At 43.3% G+C, this 19,512-nt stretch overlaps 1 protein-coding gene across 12 annotated transcripts in view; it reads right to left on the reverse strand.

Annotated features, from left to right (window-relative positions):
- LIPE (lipase E, hormone sensitive type) overlaps positions 1-19,512 on the reverse strand; it is a 338,475-nt gene that overhangs the window by 108,257 nt on the left and 210,706 nt on the right. For 9 of the 12 annotated variants that reach the window (XM_069640970.1, XM_069640969.1, XM_069640975.1 and 6 more), the window contains 4 exons: positions 12,793-12,819; positions 12,189-12,334; positions 7,708-7,893; positions 6,965-7,259 (listed from right to left, as the gene is read on the reverse strand). In XM_069640970.1, coding sequence (XP_069497071.1) covers positions 6,965-7,259; positions 7,708-7,893; positions 12,189-12,334; positions 12,793-12,819 — 654 coding nt within the window. The remainder of the gene's footprint in view (positions 1-6,964; positions 7,260-7,707; positions 7,894-12,188; positions 12,335-12,792; positions 12,820-19,512) is intronic. The other 3 variants (XM_069640974.1, XM_069640979.1, XM_069640978.1) reach the window with 1 other exon arrangement.

The following is a 19,512-nucleotide window of genomic DNA, read 5'->3' on the forward strand; positions in this document are numbered from 1 at the left end:
AGAAAGCTTTCCAAATTTTATTATGGACAATGGCACCTTGTGCCTCCAAGTTCTTTGTTTTTTACTTTAATTTGCCTGTTCGTGGTGTATCATTTATGCTCATATTTATGTTGATGCCAAGGTATCTCATACTAGTGACTTGGGCTAACATTTCTCTTCCAATCCGCCATTGGAAGGTTTGTTGTACCTTTCTCCCTTTTAGTTTTTGGAAAACCAAAACAACAGATTTGAAAGCATTGATCTTAAGCCAGTTGGCTTCGATAGAAGTGTGAAGGTTATCCAGTTTTCCCTGAAGGCCGATCAGAGTTTGGTCTAGGATAAGGAGGTCATCGGTGTACAACATCCAACCAACCGATGTCCCATGAAATTTTGATGGAAATGAACTAGCGGAAGACATTGAACCTTTTATGTCCGAGATGTAGAGAATTAATAATTTTGCCTCAAGAAGGCAATCTTGTTTTAACCCTCGAAAGATTGATATTCTGTTGGTTAGTTTGTCTGCATAGTTATGCCTTACTTGTATTGAAGTTGATGAGTAAAGGACCTTTATTGGTTACAAAATGTCGGCAGGGCAGTCCCAGTTTTGCATTTTTTCCCCACAGTAACTCCCTGTCGAAGCTGTCAAAGGTTTAAGCGACGTCTACCACTGCCACGTAGATTTGTGTTCCTTCTTTTAGAACTTTTAATTTTAGAATGTTAAGGGTAAATAGGTTTAGCCAACAGCCCACACCTTTGACAAAACCTGTTTGTCTGTGGTCAAAGTGGCCTGATTTCCTGACCCAATCTTTAAGCTTGTGCAAGATTAAAGTTGCCAATATTTTGCCAAGAACGTCCAGTAAGGCAATGGCCTGGTAATTCTTCGGGTCTGTCCTATTGCCTTTTTTAAAAATGGGTATAACCACAGCCGTCTTCCAGGATTCTGGGATTTGTTTCTTGGCTGTTATTAAACTGAAGAGTATCATAAAAAACTCTGCCCATTCTTTAGTGCCTTTTCTTAAGCATTGCGTTGGAAAGTCCATCTGGGCCTGGAGCACGAGAGCTACTGATTTTGCGGATCAATTCTTCAATCTCTTCTTTCTCGAAGACCATCGGGGAGTAGGGATTCGGCTACTTTGCATCACCTTAGCTACCGATTGGCCATATAATGCACCAAAAAAAGTGAACACAGTCGTTCTCTTGGACAGCGTTACTTTGCCGGGATGCCGTTTTCCATCTAGCTCGTTTAGCAACAGCCACAAGGTTCTTGAATCATTTGCCGCTAAAGTCTTCAACATTTCTTCAGCTTCGCTCTGGAGAATCACACATTTGTGGCTGATTAACCAGTTCTTATAATGTTGCCAGCATTTTTTAATGACATTTCTCGTGTTATTTCTCCGTCAAACGTGTGTTTTGGCTTGAATTGTATTTTTTGCTAAATGGTTTGGTCATTACAAAGTCATTGTACAAAGGAACATAGATGGCATCAATGCTCCGCTTGAATAGTGCTCATTTATAGGCAGTGTTTATTTGCTGGATGTCATGAGGTAGAAGATGGAGTCCATTTCTGCCTGGTCCTAGCATTACTTTATTATCACATACACCAGTACTTGTCCTAGTTGGTAAGCAGATGGTTACTTCTACCAGATCATGATCGCTTTGATGCATTTTGGTCACGACTAAAGATTTAACAGGCGCAAGCATATTGGATGACATGAAAAAAAGAATCCAGGATTGAAGCTTGATTACCTTGCTTCCATGTTGGAGCAGCTGGGGTGTCGCCACTAGTCTGGCCATTCAATTCATTAAGTGGAAATTCCACTCATCAATTTCCATTTTCCACATTCTGGCATTGGAGCTCTCCTTATTGGTTTTGACTGCAGCCTTGGTTTTTAAGTTACATAGAGATTTTCCGATGCAATTTATATTAAGGTCTCTGCATTGAATTATCATCTGACAACAGTATCCTAAAATACGATGATCCATCACCGTCATAACTTTCTCAATGAAGCATTCCCTTTTCCAATGAGAACGGATTCCAGTACAAATGCATGTTAACTAGGAAAGCAGGTGTCATGGTGGTCACTTTCGTGAAGTCTAAAACCATGAATTGCATGCGATGGTTAAGATTCTTTTTACATACAACATTTATACCTTTACTGGTATTTATTAGCCATGATGGATATTTACTTCATGCCGCAGTGAAAAGCTGCACACATTTTGCTGAGTGTTAGATTCACAGTGCTGAGACAAACATGCTTTTCAAACCTGGTATGCGGTCAAGGACATTTCTGCTGGGAAAGTTAACTTTGTTATGGTTTGCTACTGTTCTCTGTGGAGCGTGTTTTTTAGAGAAGGAAGGCACTGCGCTTCTTGGGGGGGGGGAGCTCTCCATTGACCCAGCTGGCAACCGACGGCTGTTCCTCAATTGCGCAAGTGCAATTTCCAGAAGGTTCGACAATTGACTCCCCTTTGTGGAGTGTGTATATATGCGGAAGCCCGGAGGTGGTCAGGTGAGACTTCAGCCGGAGAAGGACGCTTACGTCCGGCACTCCTGTGAGCTGTGGTACTCTCGGTCTGGCTGTTCCCAGGGTCTTCCAGCCGCTTCTGGACGAGATGAGGAATCCTGTTACGCTCACGGTGATGTATTTCCTTTTGACTTCTTTACTTCTTCTGTGATCTATGTCCCTATTATTTTTGTGAGTTATTTCTATGTACTTTTAACATTTGAATAAATAGCCGTATAAGAGCTGATTTACCTTCTAAGAGTGCGTGGCTGTCAGTTATTGTGTCTGTCTACGTTCAAAGTATTTACTCTATAATTGCATTGGTGATTTATGGTTGTTCCGTGCACTTTTGGGGAGAGCAATACACCATCACTCACTGAAAGTATTCTCTCCAGCATTATTCGCAGTTTGCATTTGTCTAAGAGATTTGTTTTTTGATGTATTAAAAAGAGTGTTGGCTTAAAGGTTTCAAACTAACTTCAAACCAAATTTTCTCTGTTTCTAATGATCGCTTTATATTGCATGTATTGTCTAGTTGGAAGTCTAGGGTGACTATGTTTTTAATGAGCAGCCCTTCTTTTATAGTGAGGCAAGCCCATGGGTATGTTAATGCCCACGGGTTCAGCAGAACCGGTTTTTCACCTCCAATCTGTGATTCGTCTCTCTCGACAGGGGCTCTATTTGTCATAGGCAGAAGGGTTTTTCTTGGTCCAACTTCCAGTGTCAAAGTTGCTTTTCAACACAGTGCCTGGAGCTGAATAATTCTGGTTTGACACCAACGTGAACTTGTTTCCCTGTACAACTGGGGCAGCCACGTTTGCGTTTGAAGGTGCTAATGGAACAATTACACTGATTACTTCTCCACCAGACAGAGATTTCATCTAGATCACCGAAGGGCTGTGTCTCGTCACTGGAGGTAGGTCTAGATTGAGGCCTAGTCTCTTGGGCTGAAGGAAGTTTGTTTATTGTGTCTGTGGTCGTGAGAGGCTTGCTGGGTATTTTGCTTTCAGGGCAGATTTGGGATTCTCTGTGATTGAGAGATCATAATTTAAATGAATCCTCTAGAGCCATTTACCTTGGACGTGCTATTTGAAGGTATGTTTTTTGACTTTTTTTGTTTGTTGTTGCCGCTGTTGGTTCATTCGTTTCTTATTCCTTAAGAGTTGTTTTCTTTTTTTCCTCGAATAAAAGATTTCATAATTGTCATTGGAAGATTCTTCTCGAATGGACACATCCATAATTAGATCAGTAGTTGGTGCCTCTGAATGACCTGTCGGGCTTGGCATCTGAGGCGTTTCAAAAACAGGTTTGTTGCTAGTTTGGTTGGTGTTGGATACTGCCGTTGATACAGCAGCATTTGGCGCTTCACTAGTTAGGTTGGCTTTTAGCATTGAGCTTCAAAGGTTCCTTTTTTGACAACTCTGGTGATTTCGGTAGAACTTGCATATCCTTACAGTGAGCACTCACGTTTTTATGTCTCTAAAGTTATTGATATACCTTCAACTTCGCCTTGGAAAATGTTTCGATTTCATTGGGTGAGCAGCTGTGTTGTTGAAAGACAGGCATCTTTAATGACTACCATGGGGTTCAGATGTGTTTGTTTGCCAGCAGCCTTTCCCCATTTCAGACTTTCTTTTGCTGCCTCCAGTTGTATTTTTTTGCTCTATCCAATTTCAGTCATATGATCAGTCAGTAGTTTTTGAAGCAAACCGATTTGCTTCTTGATCCAATTTCCTTTGCATTGTTGATATAAATGCTTCAATATGTTTAAGTTTCGTATGTGTCATGGCCAGCAAAGTGGCTTGGTCCTTATAGTTTTCATTAATGGACTCATACAATTTGAGAAACGGGGCTAGGGAAATTGTTAGTGCTGACATAAGACTACAGTTGGTTTCGTAGCCGTTTGTACTTTGATCAACGTTATGCTGTTTTTCCCTTTGTCCCTCTGTCTCCTGTGTCTGGCCCACTTTGGGTAGCAAACGGGTGAGTCGTCGAGCAGCTCGCTGTCCGAAACAGAGCCAAAGTCAGGTTCTTGACAGACACATGGTCGCTTTGATTGATGAGAGCTGCGGGGGGTTGCACTGATTGCTGTGTTCCTTCTGTGTTTGTCATAACTTGTGCAGTTTGTTTTTATAGTAGGCCAGGCGAGGAGGGAGAAGTCTGATTTGAGGTGTCTTGCGGTTGGCTGAGGTTAGCTAAAGACATTTTTGGAAAGCTTTCTGTCTCCTGGGCTTCTTGCATATAAGACTGGTCAGAATCAGGGGGAAACCCGGGCAAGAAGAAAATGGGATGCATCTCAACTGAGTGTGGACATAAGCCTTTGATTGAGTTTATCATCAGCTTGCCCACTGATTTTGTCAAGATTTCCAATTGCACGAGTATCCTGTGTAGCTTCCTCCAAACTTGTGTACATAACCCGAGATTCTCACGGGATTGCTCATTGAAACAGAGACCCCCTCTGGTGTTGTGTTGAATTATTGTGAGGAACGTTGGACATTCGGGCAATGATAAAGGCCTTGGGCAGGGCACTCACTGTATCCCCGGTCATTCCAGGATTCGTTGCGAGCGAGCCGCCTTTCACTTTCTTTGTAATTTTTTAGTGGTCCTGGTGAAATTATTGTGACACATTGCTCTTTGTGTGGCAAAACCTCCAGGCCAGCTCGCTGCTTTACAACAGGGATGTGCTCGGAATTCGAATCTTCCGGCCGCTCAGGAGCCAAAGGGGGTTGTGGGTGTTGTAGTGTCAGAGACGGGGGCTCACAGGAAAATTGCGGTAAAGAGCGATCTCCTGGGGCATGCCTCCCAGACTCAACCGCATCACCAGGCATCATTCCCGCCCCAACCACAATGAACACATCAGATGGATTTGGGGGGGATAGAACCCACGGCTCGCTCTCAACATTGGTCATGTCTATCGGTTGTAAGGATAACACAGCGAAGTTTCGCTTGTGGAGATACTTGAGATCTAAGTAGGTCCTCTACATGCTGCTGTGCTTCTTTTTTAAAGATATAATTAGCAGAGAACTGTTCTGATTCATGGGGGCTGTATCAGCAAGCACGGAGGGAGCCGGGAAGCAGACTAAACTCGACTTGTTTGTTATAACAGGTCATGTGCAGTCATTGAAATGCTCAGACACAGTGTAGTCTTACTTTCATAGCGGTTGTTGTAAACGGTTGAGCCTCTCTGTGCTTCGAAAGTAGGCATACCAGGCTTCTGGGACGCTGAAGAGCGGATGCGTTATGATCGATACTTTATGCACTTCTAGTGTCTGCTGCCTTCACAATCCTCAGGTAGCTGCGCCGCTCCGCAGGTAGAAGCGGTTTTTGTGGAAAGTGCTCCACCCCTTTAGCAAGGAAATAGAAAAAAATACCCCAAGAGTTACTGCCCCAGCACAAACAGCCACTCTTGGCCACTCTGCGCCGCTCCGCGGGTGGAAGCCGGTTTTGTGGAAAGTGCTCCACCTCACGGCGCAGATCCCTTGGAGCGCCTCCTGTTCCAATCCGTTTGGTCTTTTGGGCGTTTGGCTCCTAAACCTAGCACACCCAAACACACAGCAACGCAGACCGCATTTGACTCAATTAATTCCCTTAACCAATGGCACGGAGGAAGAGTTGAGTGCCAATGAGCATCGCATTTGTGTGTGGCGATGACCTGCTAGGAGAAGGTGGTCTCAATGTGTTCAATGTAGGGTCTGAAAATTACAGGTGAAAGGATTTAGCTTTGGGGAATGCTTTTTCAGTGAAGTTGGCATGCACGCACGTGGGATCCCTTATTCTATTTCTATTGTTCCTGTGCAAAGAGCAACCAGGACATCCCACAACTATAAAGGACATGGAAAGCATAGGTACCGAAACATTAGAATGGTGTTAACATTATCTCACAGCTTGTGCAAAGCAATTCTTTCAATATTATTTAAAACGTAAAGTTGCCAATCTGTGATCACACTCGAATTTCAACAGAAAAGAGGATAGTAAATGACTTTTCTGGTTTTACTTTTAAAGGGGGCCTTTTGCAATGTCAGACAATATTTTCCAATACCTAGCCACGTTTCTGATCATATATGAAGAACTCATAGAATGTTTTTCTGTTTTGTAAAACAAGAAAACGTCCATTTTAAAAGTATATAAAAATATGCCCAGTATAAAGAATAAGTTACCAAAATCGGGCAGGACCATTTAGGCTGCCCTGCTAAAGTAGGCGCGTGATATGCGCTATTTATATTTACTTATTATTTATTCTGTTCTCTCCTTTGTTCCGCACTTTCTACCTCTCACCCCTTCCATGAACTGTTCCCCCCTTTTTCCCATGCACTTGCAGGTTCTCAATGTCACTGGGCCTAGTAAGATCGTCGTTTTTGTTCTCCCCTGTTCCCCTCCCTTTGCCTGGTTACGCTGTGAAACACGCGTGTACGAGCGCAATATAAATAACATATAATTTCATTTTATTTAGGACGATGTGCAAAAGCTTAAAAGTCTCTTACCCAAGAGGTGACAGTTCTTGATAGCCCAGCAGTAAGCGAAAAAGCATTCCTCCAGGGCACGTGGGAAGGGAGCCTCCGGGGCCAGCGAGTAGTCTATGGACAAGATGGGTGCATCTAGCTCGTGAGCCCAGCTCTTTAAGTATGGTTCGTGCGATTTGGATGTCTGTGCCACAAAGCCACCACCGTGGAAATGCACAATGAGGTATTTAGATCGGGGGGCACGTTTGTTCTTCAGCCGCAGGTCCAAGTTCAGAGGCCCCTCTGATTTTACAAAGCTACTTAATTCTTCACTGTCCTAAAAAGGGAAAAGGTACATGGCACTGCGTGAGGGGAAATAGTACATATACAGAGGTAACATTAGGCAAGACAGTATGTGCAGTGCACTATAGGAACAGAGGAATACAAATAAAAAGTATTGTTAAAAGGAGGGCAGAAGTGAGAGAAGAAGCGCAAAGTGCATTGAAAGATTTAGATGCAAAGCGTAAAGATGGATGTGAAAACAAGATACAATAGTGTTGAAGACTGTTTTAGAGTGAGCTTGCAAGACAGCACATAGTAAAGGAAAAAAAACATGTTTATATGTAACTATTATGAAATAAACCGGGGCTTTGGCAGAAGGTCTGAAAAATATTTAAGACATGGTGTAAGGACAAGGAGTTCTGTAAGTCAAAGTGTACGGGGATGCCCCAAGGCAGAACATGCATGTGACGAATCCTTATTTGATGATCTTGAGAGTCACTCACCTGCCCCTCCCGCAGCTCGTAGGATATTAGGCGCATGTGGACAGCACCTGGGCCAGTGTGAGCCACAGGTGGCATCACAGTTACAGTAAGCTGGGGGTCGGCCACCAATGGCAGGTCCAGGGGCTGGGGCGGCACTGCAAGAGCTTTGTTTACGCGAACTGTGGTGGATGCCATGTTGACCAGAGACTGGAAGAGAGGGAGTGGGGAGTAAAAGAGCTGCATTAATCGCTATGTTACTGTTCACATGTGGGCACAAACAGTCTGATACACTTTCACAGCTCCTTATTCCAATGAACAAGATCCTTTTCTTAGATTGTTTATCCTTTGACAAACTGGTCTCTAAAGTTCCAGTAAGGTAAGCAAAACAATTTAAAACAGCAATACATGATAATATATTAAAACAACTACAGAGGTTCACCCTGCAGTCCCCCGCACAGTGTATTCAAATGGACCTCACTAACATCCTCCAATTACTGATGGCAAATGCCTCCACATCCACCCCCAAACATCGATAAACTCACAGATCAAGCACTTCTGCTCTAACAGGCAGACATTCTCAACCAAATACTTTGGCTTTTATCCCTCGAAACTGGCCAAATGCTTCACCTTATCAAAGAACCTACCCTTGACCCAGACCACCTCAGCAACTAGAACCCACTTGCACACCTCCTCTGTTCGCCGCCAGGCTATCAGGTTGGGATAGAAACTTTTGACGTGATAAATGGTGTCTCAATGGTCGCAGAAGACAGTCAGACCAATACAGATACTGATGGTCACCTCATGGACACAATGAATGATCTAAATTACACTGTAGGAGAACGTTCAGGAAAGTGAAGGGCCACTAAACAAAGGTCCCTCTTGTGACAAGAGGAGAGAGATGGGTAGTAGCAAGGAGGTAAGAACATAGAGGTGAGAAATAAAACTGATTAAGTCTTAATCATATCTCAAGGGGTGAAGTGTGCTAGAGCCATTTCTTTAATGCACAACTGAGCTGGGGAGGAGTACAGATGTTGTTCAGCTCTGCAAGATATAGTGTGACTTCAGAATTTGTGAAACCCTACTTTAATTTAAAGAAAATGTGATGACTCAGAGAAACAAGAAATCGGAACAATTTAATAAGTAGAACATTAATTCTAAAAGGAAAACCTCTTTTCAATAGGTATGCTTCTAAACATTCGAACATCCCCCACAATGCATGTCCAAAGCACAGTAAAGGTCCCTTGGATATGAAGAAGTGTTATGTTCAGTGAAGGCAATGATATAGTGCACCTTATGAAATGGAGTATGCAAAGCATGATGTGCCTTAACATGGAAAAGCTATGATTGGTTTGAGAAGTATTGTCAATCGTGTTTTGAATTAAAATGCCAATGGAATAGGAGTTGGAAAAGAGAAGGATTTTATAAAACTTTTGAAATGATGCACACCATTGATCAAAAGGAGAACATTATTGATAATTACAAACCACTGGAGCATTAGAAAATGTTTTAGAAACATGTTGGTGATCAACTTCTGATTAAGTAGGTGTGACATCAGGTGCCAAGTTTGGTAATTCTGTGCATGTCAAGCAGAGTTACGGGTTATGTATCAATACGACACTTCACATAGGTAATTTGAGGGCATAGAGTTTACTATATTGTTGTACAAGTTCCTTCTTAGGCTTCACATAAATGAAACAAGCTTATTTCTTTACGTACAACTGTCAAACTGAGGGGACAAACTATGTTGGTCTGTGTATTCTGGAGCAGGGGACTTGTGCTAGTGTTTTGATTGATAGTTTGACCTGTGACCCCTGTGGTGTCAGCAAGAGCTGGAGGAGACCCTAGGTTCATCATGCCTGGAACCCTAGCTAGGGCAAGTGTTTTAAGCAGAGGTTTTGGTGAAAAGCACATTGTTGGTTGGGTCACTTTGGGACACATCCCAGATCCTGACATTGAACACACCTTGGGGCTAAAACGGGTGCATCTATCCCTTGAGAAAAATCAGACAGGAGCCCAGAAAACCTCCGCAGTAATCAGGGGCTGGAACCTTTCTGCTATCACACCCCACAAAGGGAGCAATATGATTCTCTGGGCTATCCCTGGCGATGCACATGGTATCAATCATACAAATTTCTGGAAAGAACTGATTGCCGGTCAAAGGATATGGGAAGGGGACAATAAAGCTGAGATAATAATTGAAAGCTTACCAGGGCTCAATGATCAATGCTATTTCTTCTAAACAAAATCTCCTATGGACAGAAAGGTTAAAAAGGGAGGACCGGGCCCCAATAAAAACCTCCAGTGAAGGTACCGAAATGTAAGCTGCAGAGTGCTGTGCACTGAAGGGAGAGGAAGCACTGATTAGCTGTTCTCCGACAACTTAAACTGTCAAGAGCAGAGTTTTTTTTTAAAATGTCATTAATATAACAACAGCATAGGAGCAGATTGGGACAATGCTTGAGGGACACAAGATCATGGTTTTCAGCGCCTAGAGGACATGCAAATGGCATCAGTGTGTTGTATAAAACGCAGTAACATAACATAGAAATAAGCCAGTCAGACGTTCTAAAACAAGGAGAGAAAACAGTGTGTTGGGTGAGAAGTATTTGACCATGTGCAGCTGAAGAAAGACTGAGGCATCGAGGAGGGGGCAGTTTGTGCTTCCAGCCCCTAGTGCCGTTTCACAATTGCTGCTGGGCAAGAATGTTTCTGGTGCTTGCCCTGCACCACAGGACATGAGAGCCGAGGAAAGGGGAATGAACACCCTAGTGTTGTGCATCATCCCTGGAAAATAGATATCAAAGAAGGCAGTAATCTTACTGAAATAAGACATGGCATGTAATGTCATGGATGTCTACCAAGCGAGATTGATTTTTGTGCATACCTTTTTCAACTAAACAGTAAAGAACCATATTGTTGGGTTATTTATTGGATATTGGTAATAGTATACACTGGTAGTCAAGAGGCATCTTAAGCAGGCCTCTTCTCCATGAGAATATAAAAGAAAAGGTTACTTGTAGTGCACATGTTCACTTCCAAATGCCATCTTGGGGGCAATGGGCAGATGATAAATGTTTATGGTTACCCAACTCGGTGCTACCAATATGCTCAACATCCAAAGGATGCAGGCCTAAGTGGTCCTGTCGGGATTCAAACCTGTGACCTTGAGGTCAAACACAGGCCCCAACTGGCATTAGTTCACTGAAGTATTTACACAACTAAACATTGGCTATCACAAGTATGTTGATGACCTTCAGATACCCATCCGAAATTCTAAAGCACCAAGTAGTAACCAACATGTCATTGACTGCCTGGTCCATGTTCAACAATGGATGCAGTATAACTGTCTATGTGAAAACGCTTCTTAAACAGACGTTACACAAGGTTTGGTGACCTCATATGCTCATGTCCAACTGACTCCCCTTCCATTTAGTCTTCCATCTTTGCCATGTGTTGTCCTCCATCCTCAAACACACGTTTTTTTAAACCAAGATTGCAAGTTAGCAATAAAGTACGATGAGCAACTCGAGCTATATTTTGTGCTACCGGAAAACAGAGTAACACAAATTGCAATGTATTTCCTTTGCCTTTATCTGTGGATTCTGGTCTTTTGCGAGCGGCTGTCTACTAGCCAAAACAGGCCAGCTCCAAAGAACAAAACCCAGCCCATCACACTCATTAAGCACTAATGTTGCTCCATATGCTACATGCCAAACAGATAATTTAATTAAAACCCCTCTGTTTGATACCTAACGTTCTGCATGGATGCACTCCAGACTAGCTGGCTAAACTGCTGGTCCAGTACCACACAACCCAATTTCTAAGTTCAGCCATTTAAACCCGTACACGCTCTGGCCAGTGTGGTCCAAATAGATTGGTATGTCGAGTGGAGGCCTAAAAGCAAATCTTTTCCACCAAAATTAAGGATTAGTCTCAGCACCTGGATCTTTCCACTCTCCGCCTGTACTCCCCACTTCCCTGGAAGACTCCCTCTTTAGAGGACATGCAGCATCCACTTAACAGAGTGAGCGCCACACAAACCCCATAAAAAATGTTATCTTTCTTTTAACTCCCCACCGATGAGAAACATGTGTATTTGTGTTTCACAGACAGGCTACATTACCAACATCGAAAAAGACTACTATAGAAGCACGTGAAAGGTCAAGCATTTGGATGACATGGGACTGAGATAAAACAATCAGTAAGAGATAAAACAAAACAATCAGAAGAGAAAATACTTCCATGTGCGAAAGGTTTCCCGCGAATTGCCAATGCCCTTCCCTCCACACACACCTATTTGCCAGTTTCAATTCACCCCAACTCAAATCCTCTCCACGTCCCACCCTCGGTAATGGCCTCCCAAAACCTCTCCCATCAATTCCGGTATGCCCCACACAACCTCCACCATAATATTAGCACACCATCACTCATGCACAAATGTCCTCACACCCCACCGAACGCAGTGGCACTGCCCCCCAGTCTCCCTAGGCGTAAGGTCTCACCGCCAGGACCTCCATCTCTGTAATGTTCCAGAAACTTTTCCAAAAGTGGACATCCAGGTTCTGGGTGATGCGTTCAAACTCAGAACCACGCAGTTCCGGGTCAATGGCGTATTTCCCACTGATAAAAAAGGAGCTGGCAGCTATACCTGTGGGAGAGTGGAAAAGGGTGGTCAGTGATAGTGAGGCGCTCAGGGAGAGAGTGATAAGAAGGAAAAGAGGGTGTCAAGTTAGAGGAGAAATCAGTCAGATACATGGAGTGAAGACAGACAAAAGTGGTGAAGAAAGGAGAAGGACAGTCCATGAGAAAAAGAAGGTGAAGAAAGAAGATGACTAGGTATAGGGGGTACCAAGACAGACCATCAGATAAAGGGAATCCTGAAGCGCTATTTGGAAAGATACATGGTTAGGATAGATAAGCAATGCACAACAACCTACAAAACCAGGACAGAGTGATTGGAGAAGTGGGGACATGAAAACAATCAGGTGAGGCGGACAAGTCATGGAAGTGTCTCTCAAACTCCCTTCAGACCCCAGGGTGCAGGGGAATGTGGCCATCAAATGGAGGTCCAAGCTGAGAAGTCATATGGATTGAAACCTCACTTACCATATTGTGTGACGCTACTTCCTTCCGCTGGCAGCAGCAGCATAGAAAGGAAGCAAGAGACAGAACAGAGTGAGGCACAATTGCACCTGCAGGTGGGAGATCTAGCTGTAGAACAGTCTATCACCGGTGAGAGTACAAGTCATAAATACACCCAAATAAAGGGTCTCTCTTGGAGAACAAGGTGCACCAGGAGGGACAGTAACCCATGGCGTCACTCAAGGGTGGGAGATGTCCCTATTGAAACTCCACCTAAGCTGAACTGTATTCCATTGATGGCCAAGTGCCTTTATGCTAAGAGAAACATGCACGGCTGTAAAGATTTTCAGCCGTGCAGCGGGGGCTGGGATGGTGAACTTTTGCTAGGTTTAATAACTTCCTAGCAGGTAGTAAAGAGAGAACATATGACTGGTGTGGCAAGATGTGAGGCTCTTACTGGGGTTCAGAAATGTCCACGAGAGGGAAGTAAGACTCCATTACCGTGAGACTATGTGTCAATGGGTGGTAGCATCTGGCAGCCAGTAGCAACCCTAAAAAGAGTTATAACTTAGTCTAGGAGCTCCCTTATCTTAGGTGGAGGGTATAACACATGATGGAATCTATTCTGCAAAATGAATCTAATTCTGGACGATTTTAGATTCAGAAGTGCAAAGACACTTGGTAATAAAAATAAACCATTAGTATATTTCTAGCTGCCCTCCACAGATTAGTGAACAGTTCAACATGGAGTACGGATATCTCATGAGCTAAGTGCTTGCCTCAGACATAGGGCCAGACTGCGCCGCTTCTTTAGGTCAAATCACGGCATGACCTACTCAGCCCTTCGTTCTTTTTAGATCGAGAAAGTAAGTACCACCAGTGCTCCAGATAAGATATTGAGGTGGGAGTATTTTACTTTTTACTCCCTATTTTTTCTTTTTTAATTTGATTTTTATTGGTCTTACGGAGTACAACAAGTGTGTTTAACAAACAGCATAATGACAAACCTAGGAACACCGATGAGTGACAATGGTTCATAAACGCCTGAAAGTATGTTTTGTAGGTTAGTAACATATCGTTTACCCCTTAAAACCCTGAGTATCCGACCCCCCGCTTAGGTATATTGTCACTTACAGTCCAGAATTCTGTCACTCATTGTTATGAAAGCCACAAAAGGAGATGTTCTGCACTTTCGATAGATACAAAGTATATATGGATCCAACTATGACGCAAGCAAAGTTAAGAATACAATAGGTTATCATTATTATTGTTAACTGGTGGCGGTGTTGCACACATCACATGACGATTCAACATATTTAACCCAGAGGTCAGTCCAAGCCACATCCACAGAGGTACGATCTCCATGAAGGGCAGCAGTCAGGCTGTCCATTCGGTATAAGTTCCTTGTTACATTAATCCATTCAGATTTTTGGGGAAGAGATTCTCTTTGAGAAGATGACGAGACATGCTCAAGTAGCTAGAAGTATGCCGCGAGTCATTTTCGCAAGCTGGATGATTGCGTCATCTTGTTCCTCCAGTCCGAATAAAAGCAGTAGTGGGGCCTTTTCTCTGGCTATGCCATCTAATTCCTTAATCCAACTAAGGACTTCGTCCCAGTACGCCTGTACGGCCGAGCAGTCCCACCACATGTGCCAGTAGTTGGCTTTCATTCCACATCTACGCCAGCAATGTGGGTCCACACTCTGACACATTTTCGCCAGTCTGGTGGGATCGTATTGCCATCTGTGGAGCAGTTTAATGCCGTGAACTTTGTACTGGCATGCGATGGATGTCTTTGAAGTTTTTTTTGCAGATTTGGTGGCAGATCTTGGGAGAGTTCTCGACCCAGGACGGTCTACCATTTTGCTTTCAAGGCCTCGGCAGAGGAATTGTTAACTTCTACTCGAGCTGCGTACATCACTCCTATTAGGCCGCTGGTGCCCGTACCCGTGTCCAATATCCTCTCAAACGAGTTGAGTTCTCTTTACAGTTCGTCTTTCCATAGCTTGTTTGTCATGATCCCCTTGAGTTGCAAGTATGAGGACCAGGAGTGGGCTTAGACCATGCGCTTCTTCAAGTTCTTGTATGGTTATAAATGTCCCTTCCATAGTTGACCTGCTCTCTCCAACCCTACTTCATACCAGGTCTGGAAGCGTTCTGGCTCTGGAAAGGCATCACGAATCCACAGAACCCATAAGTGTCCCAGGGGAGATGGTCATGTTGTGACTCCCTTCATTCCCTTGCCCTGCTTCAACATGTTCCATATGGTACCAAGTATGGGATGTTCTCGTATTCTCTTGAGTAATTTAGGTCTGGGTACTCAAAGCCATTCTCCCACAGTCGAGGGTCGCAGGTGGTGGTTATCTAGGACCACCCAGTGTAGATCTTTTCTCTGTCCGAGATGTGGAATTAAAATTCTCAACTGAGTGGCTTTGTACTACAAGTGTATGTCCATAAAGGTTTTGACATTGAGCGCTTGATCATTGCGAAGAAGGTGTCTGGCATGCGGATGGGGAGCATTTGGAATAAGTACAGAAGTTTGGGCAAGATTACCATCTTAATGTCATTCAGTCGTCCCATCGACGAGATTGTGAGTTTGTCTCATCTTTTGAGGTTCAATTCGATCACCAACATTAAAGGGGGGAAATTGGCTTCAAAGAGGCCCCCAAGGCTACGGGTGACATTGATACCTAGGTAACACAATGTTGTTAAGCTGATTTTCATGACTAGGGGCGCGAATCGCACCACTGTATCATCTTTGCTCTTATCTATAGGAAGAATGGTTGATTTTCCTGTATTTATTTTGAGACCTGCTAATTGGCAGTAGGCTTTTATAGTTTCCAATGCTGCTGGAAGTGAAGTTAGGCGTTGTTACGTGCAAGAGAATGTCATCTGCATAAAGGCCTAGTTTATATGCATGGCCTCCGACTGTGATTCCTTCCACACGTATGTCTTGTCTGAGCTTCTGGGCCAGTGGTTCTAGCGAGAAGAAGAAGAGTATAGAGGATAGTGGACAGCCCTGTCTGGTCCCTCTTTTCAGTTCGAACCACCTTGAGTAACCTCCCGTCGACCGCCACACTGGTTTTGGGAGAAGTGTATATTGCTTTGTTTCCAAGATGCAGTTTCGGGCCAAGACCTATTTTCACTAGGGCTCTGTCCAGACGTCCCAGGCCACCCTGTCGACCGCTTTCTCAGCGTCTAACGAAAGGAGCGCAGGGTCTCCATCCATTTTCTGCGCTTTGTTGATCAGGTGGAGTGTTTTTCTCATTGTGTCAGCACCTTACTCCCTATTTTTAAACTTTGAGAGTAAATGTGATTTCAAGAGAGCAAAAATGAGTTTTCTCCTTTGCCAAGAGAGTAAAAAGTATTTGACATCCAGCCGACGTGTACAAAGAGTTAAAACTGTATGGAAATAATTGCCATGTAGCAGCTTTATTCATTATGACAGAAAAACATTCATTTTGACAGAAAAGTCGGTTTATTTCACAATTAACAGACAAAGCACATGGTGCAGTAGCACAAACACCCTCTCTCAGATGGAACAGATGAGCACTAACACTCTCAGTTTCGTTTGCATATAATAAAGCAAGGGTACAACAGCAGTATAAGCTTGTTAACTCTGCGCTCCCACACAACAGGTCAGCTTGAGAAGAAACTGTGCAGGCTTCCACCACACAAATAGAAAAAGGCAAAACAGGGAACCCCCAATGCAAGCTTTAATCATGCAGAACAGGTGGAAATCGGTGCAAGGGGTAATGCAAGGGTAGAAGATTCCCCACACAGTACAGATCAGGAATGTGTCTGCGCTGTTGAAGCTCCTCTCATATAAAACAGGTGCAACATAGCCTTAGTAGTGCAAACTCCACTCCTACTACAGAAAATGCATACCATGGATCTCAGTAGATCATACTTTCCTCACATGGGCTTTGATGAATCTTTGATTCTCTAACACCGACCATTCACCTTAGTGTCTTGTGTCGGGTAAGTGTACATTCTTCCTCCGGTTCTCTTGTTGAGGTAATCACGGTATGTCTTGGACATATTTGCATACTCTTTATTTTATTGATCGGTCCTGTGTGGCATTTGAGGCATCATGAAGAAATGGCGATGAGGTTGGTTCTATGTGAATTTTCAAATTCTAAAAGTTGGTTGTTTTAGCATAGCAACAAACACTGACATATGCTCTATGTATTGTTTTGTAGATACTTTTGTAAAATATGTTGTGTCATGCCTAGGAAATTATAGACTCCAAGGCCCTGAAGAAGGATCCGATTGATATCCGAAACGTGTTGGCAACTGTCTATCTAAATTGGAGTGCATTAGGAGATGCACATATGTGAATGGAATGTTCATTTCTAATTGCCTGGAGAAGACCAGATTTTCTTTATATGTATAACACAATTGTTTGACTTTCCCATTGCTATAAAAGGACACATTTTATTTGGTCTCTTAGTTGAATTGTGAGACGATTTTCCCTACATAAATGTGCTTCCAAAATTATATTTGTATATACAAAACATGAATCAGTGTGGGGTGTTCATTTCGTGGATTGATATCCCCCATGGAACTATGAATTATTTTGAAATGCATATGTTTGTATTGTGGATGTAAAAACCCATTTTACTGCTTGAAAGTTTCTATACGTTGATTACAAAATTACTTTATGTATACCTTTATTTGGAAAGTAAACCTTGGTGGGCATTCGTCTTACCATATTAATTAACGTTCAGTTCTGGGATGTTTTTCCTTTAAGAGTGCATCCAGGGGTGCCGGTTGGCAACAATTGGCTTTTGTCCATGTCACTTATCCCACATTGCTAGCCCACTGTACCTAGATGGTAGCCATTGAGAGACCAATACATTTTGATCCCTGCCATTTTGTTTTAGGCCATCCCTTTGTCTATGAGCACCGTAAGGCAAGGCCTGGACCTTGCTGACTTAGGCCCATCCTGAGCCCACACAGTTGCCCTCAGTTTGAGTTTAAACTTTTGTAGATTGCTCTTCCAAAACTACATCCAGTGCAGGTGGGCCAGTGTGTTTGGTAGGTTTTAGGGGCAGACTGGTCGACTGGCTGTCAAAACCTTTGCATGCTCACCAGTGATGTAACTGAAGAGCTGGCGCATAGGCCAGCGTCTGGGTGAACATATTAGTGGGAGACTCCGTGTGGTCCCAAGATTATATCTGAACTCCTGTAATCACTACTTCCCCATTTGGAATTTGGTATATGATACCCGAGGCCCCTCCAGTATCTTTAAAACTTGCACTCCCCCTTTTTAGTGTTCACCTACATCCAATCATGGCTCAACAATATGAACATTGTGCACAAGGAGTCGGTTGTGCAGGGACGTAGTCATGCAGCATCTACATCAGGGATACAAATTTCAAGTTGCAAACTACTAGGAGCCATAAAAAGTTCCTTACCATCTCAATTCTAGAGGTACACGCAGCACACCATTTCTTACACTCCAAAAATCAATTATCACTGCCTAGTGGTGAGTGCACATTTTGTGCCACACTCACAGCTATATGCTTCCCAATATGTATCTCAAAGCAATCTTGAATGGCCCCCTTGAAGTTGTTTTTTCTGCGTAAGATATAGCCCCTTTGCCCTCAAGCCAACTTTCAAGCTACCATCGGGGATCAAGTCCCACCCACCTGGATATTGGCAGCGCCCTTCTCACAGGCCTACCAACTCCTTTATGGCCGTTGCTAAACATGCCCTTCACACTGCAGTATAATTTAAAGAGCAATGCAAGTAATATACCAAGCCCAACTCTTACCACACAACTCCAGTTTCAGTTACAAGCCAAATTCATCAACAAATCCCACTTCAGCACAAAGTAGTTCTGGTAAAAATCCCAAACTGCCTGACAGAAAACACTCTTCATCTCCCATGGCATCTACACTGCAAGAAAACAAGAGCTCACCAAATTGGATCTTCAAAATTGCAACAAAAAAGACAAGCCTTTTTCATTAATCCTTATTAAATCCTCTTAACTGGGCGTTAGGAAAGATTTTACTTTTTGATGCTTTGCAAGTACCATTCGGTATATCTGTTGAATAAGAATTTTCCTGGCCCTTTCTTGGGAAGTGGGGTACTCTTAAGACTCACCTTCTGTGCACCACTGCTTCTCTTAAGAAAAGTAGTACAATTTAATTTCACCAAAAATGGAATTTCCACACAGTGTTCTCTAAGATAGACTGGGTGCACTGTAGGCAGAGTTTTGCATGGTTAAGGGTGTTCACTGTGCACCTCGATTTTTAACCACAGTCGTTAGAGAGATATTTCCATAGCCCTCTGGTGGGGGGGGAAGTAAAACCATCAAACCTAAAAGGCACAACAGAGTTTTCAACCAAAACATAGACCAAACTCTAATGTGGTAGGTTAGGCAGAGAAGTCAGGCTTAACGCAAGGGAAGAGGCAGGTTGGCGTTGAAGAACATTTCGTCTCAATAGTTAACCATAGAGAATACACCACAGTGCTATACAAATAAATTTACAAAGCATTATAAAATTACAAATAGAATAACTACACGATCAAATAAGTACTTTAGGCTAAAAATAACACAAAGACAGACAATATATGCAAACATTGTAAACGGCTGTAAACAGACTCTGGCCACTCCAAAGCTAAATGTTTGCCCATTAGGAAATGGCGGCTGCGTCGGTTTCTTAGCAACAAGCAACAGCTGACGAGGCGAAGGCCATTGGCCCATCACTCTTACTTCCTTGCCATGGCAGCGCC

The sequence above is a fragment of the Ambystoma mexicanum genome, chromosome 1q (assembly GCF_040938575.1).
Source record: "Ambystoma mexicanum isolate Mex_15411 chromosome 1q, UKY_AmexF1_1, whole genome shotgun sequence".
NCBI lineage: Eukaryota > Metazoa > Chordata > Amphibia > Caudata > Ambystomatidae > Ambystoma > Ambystoma mexicanum.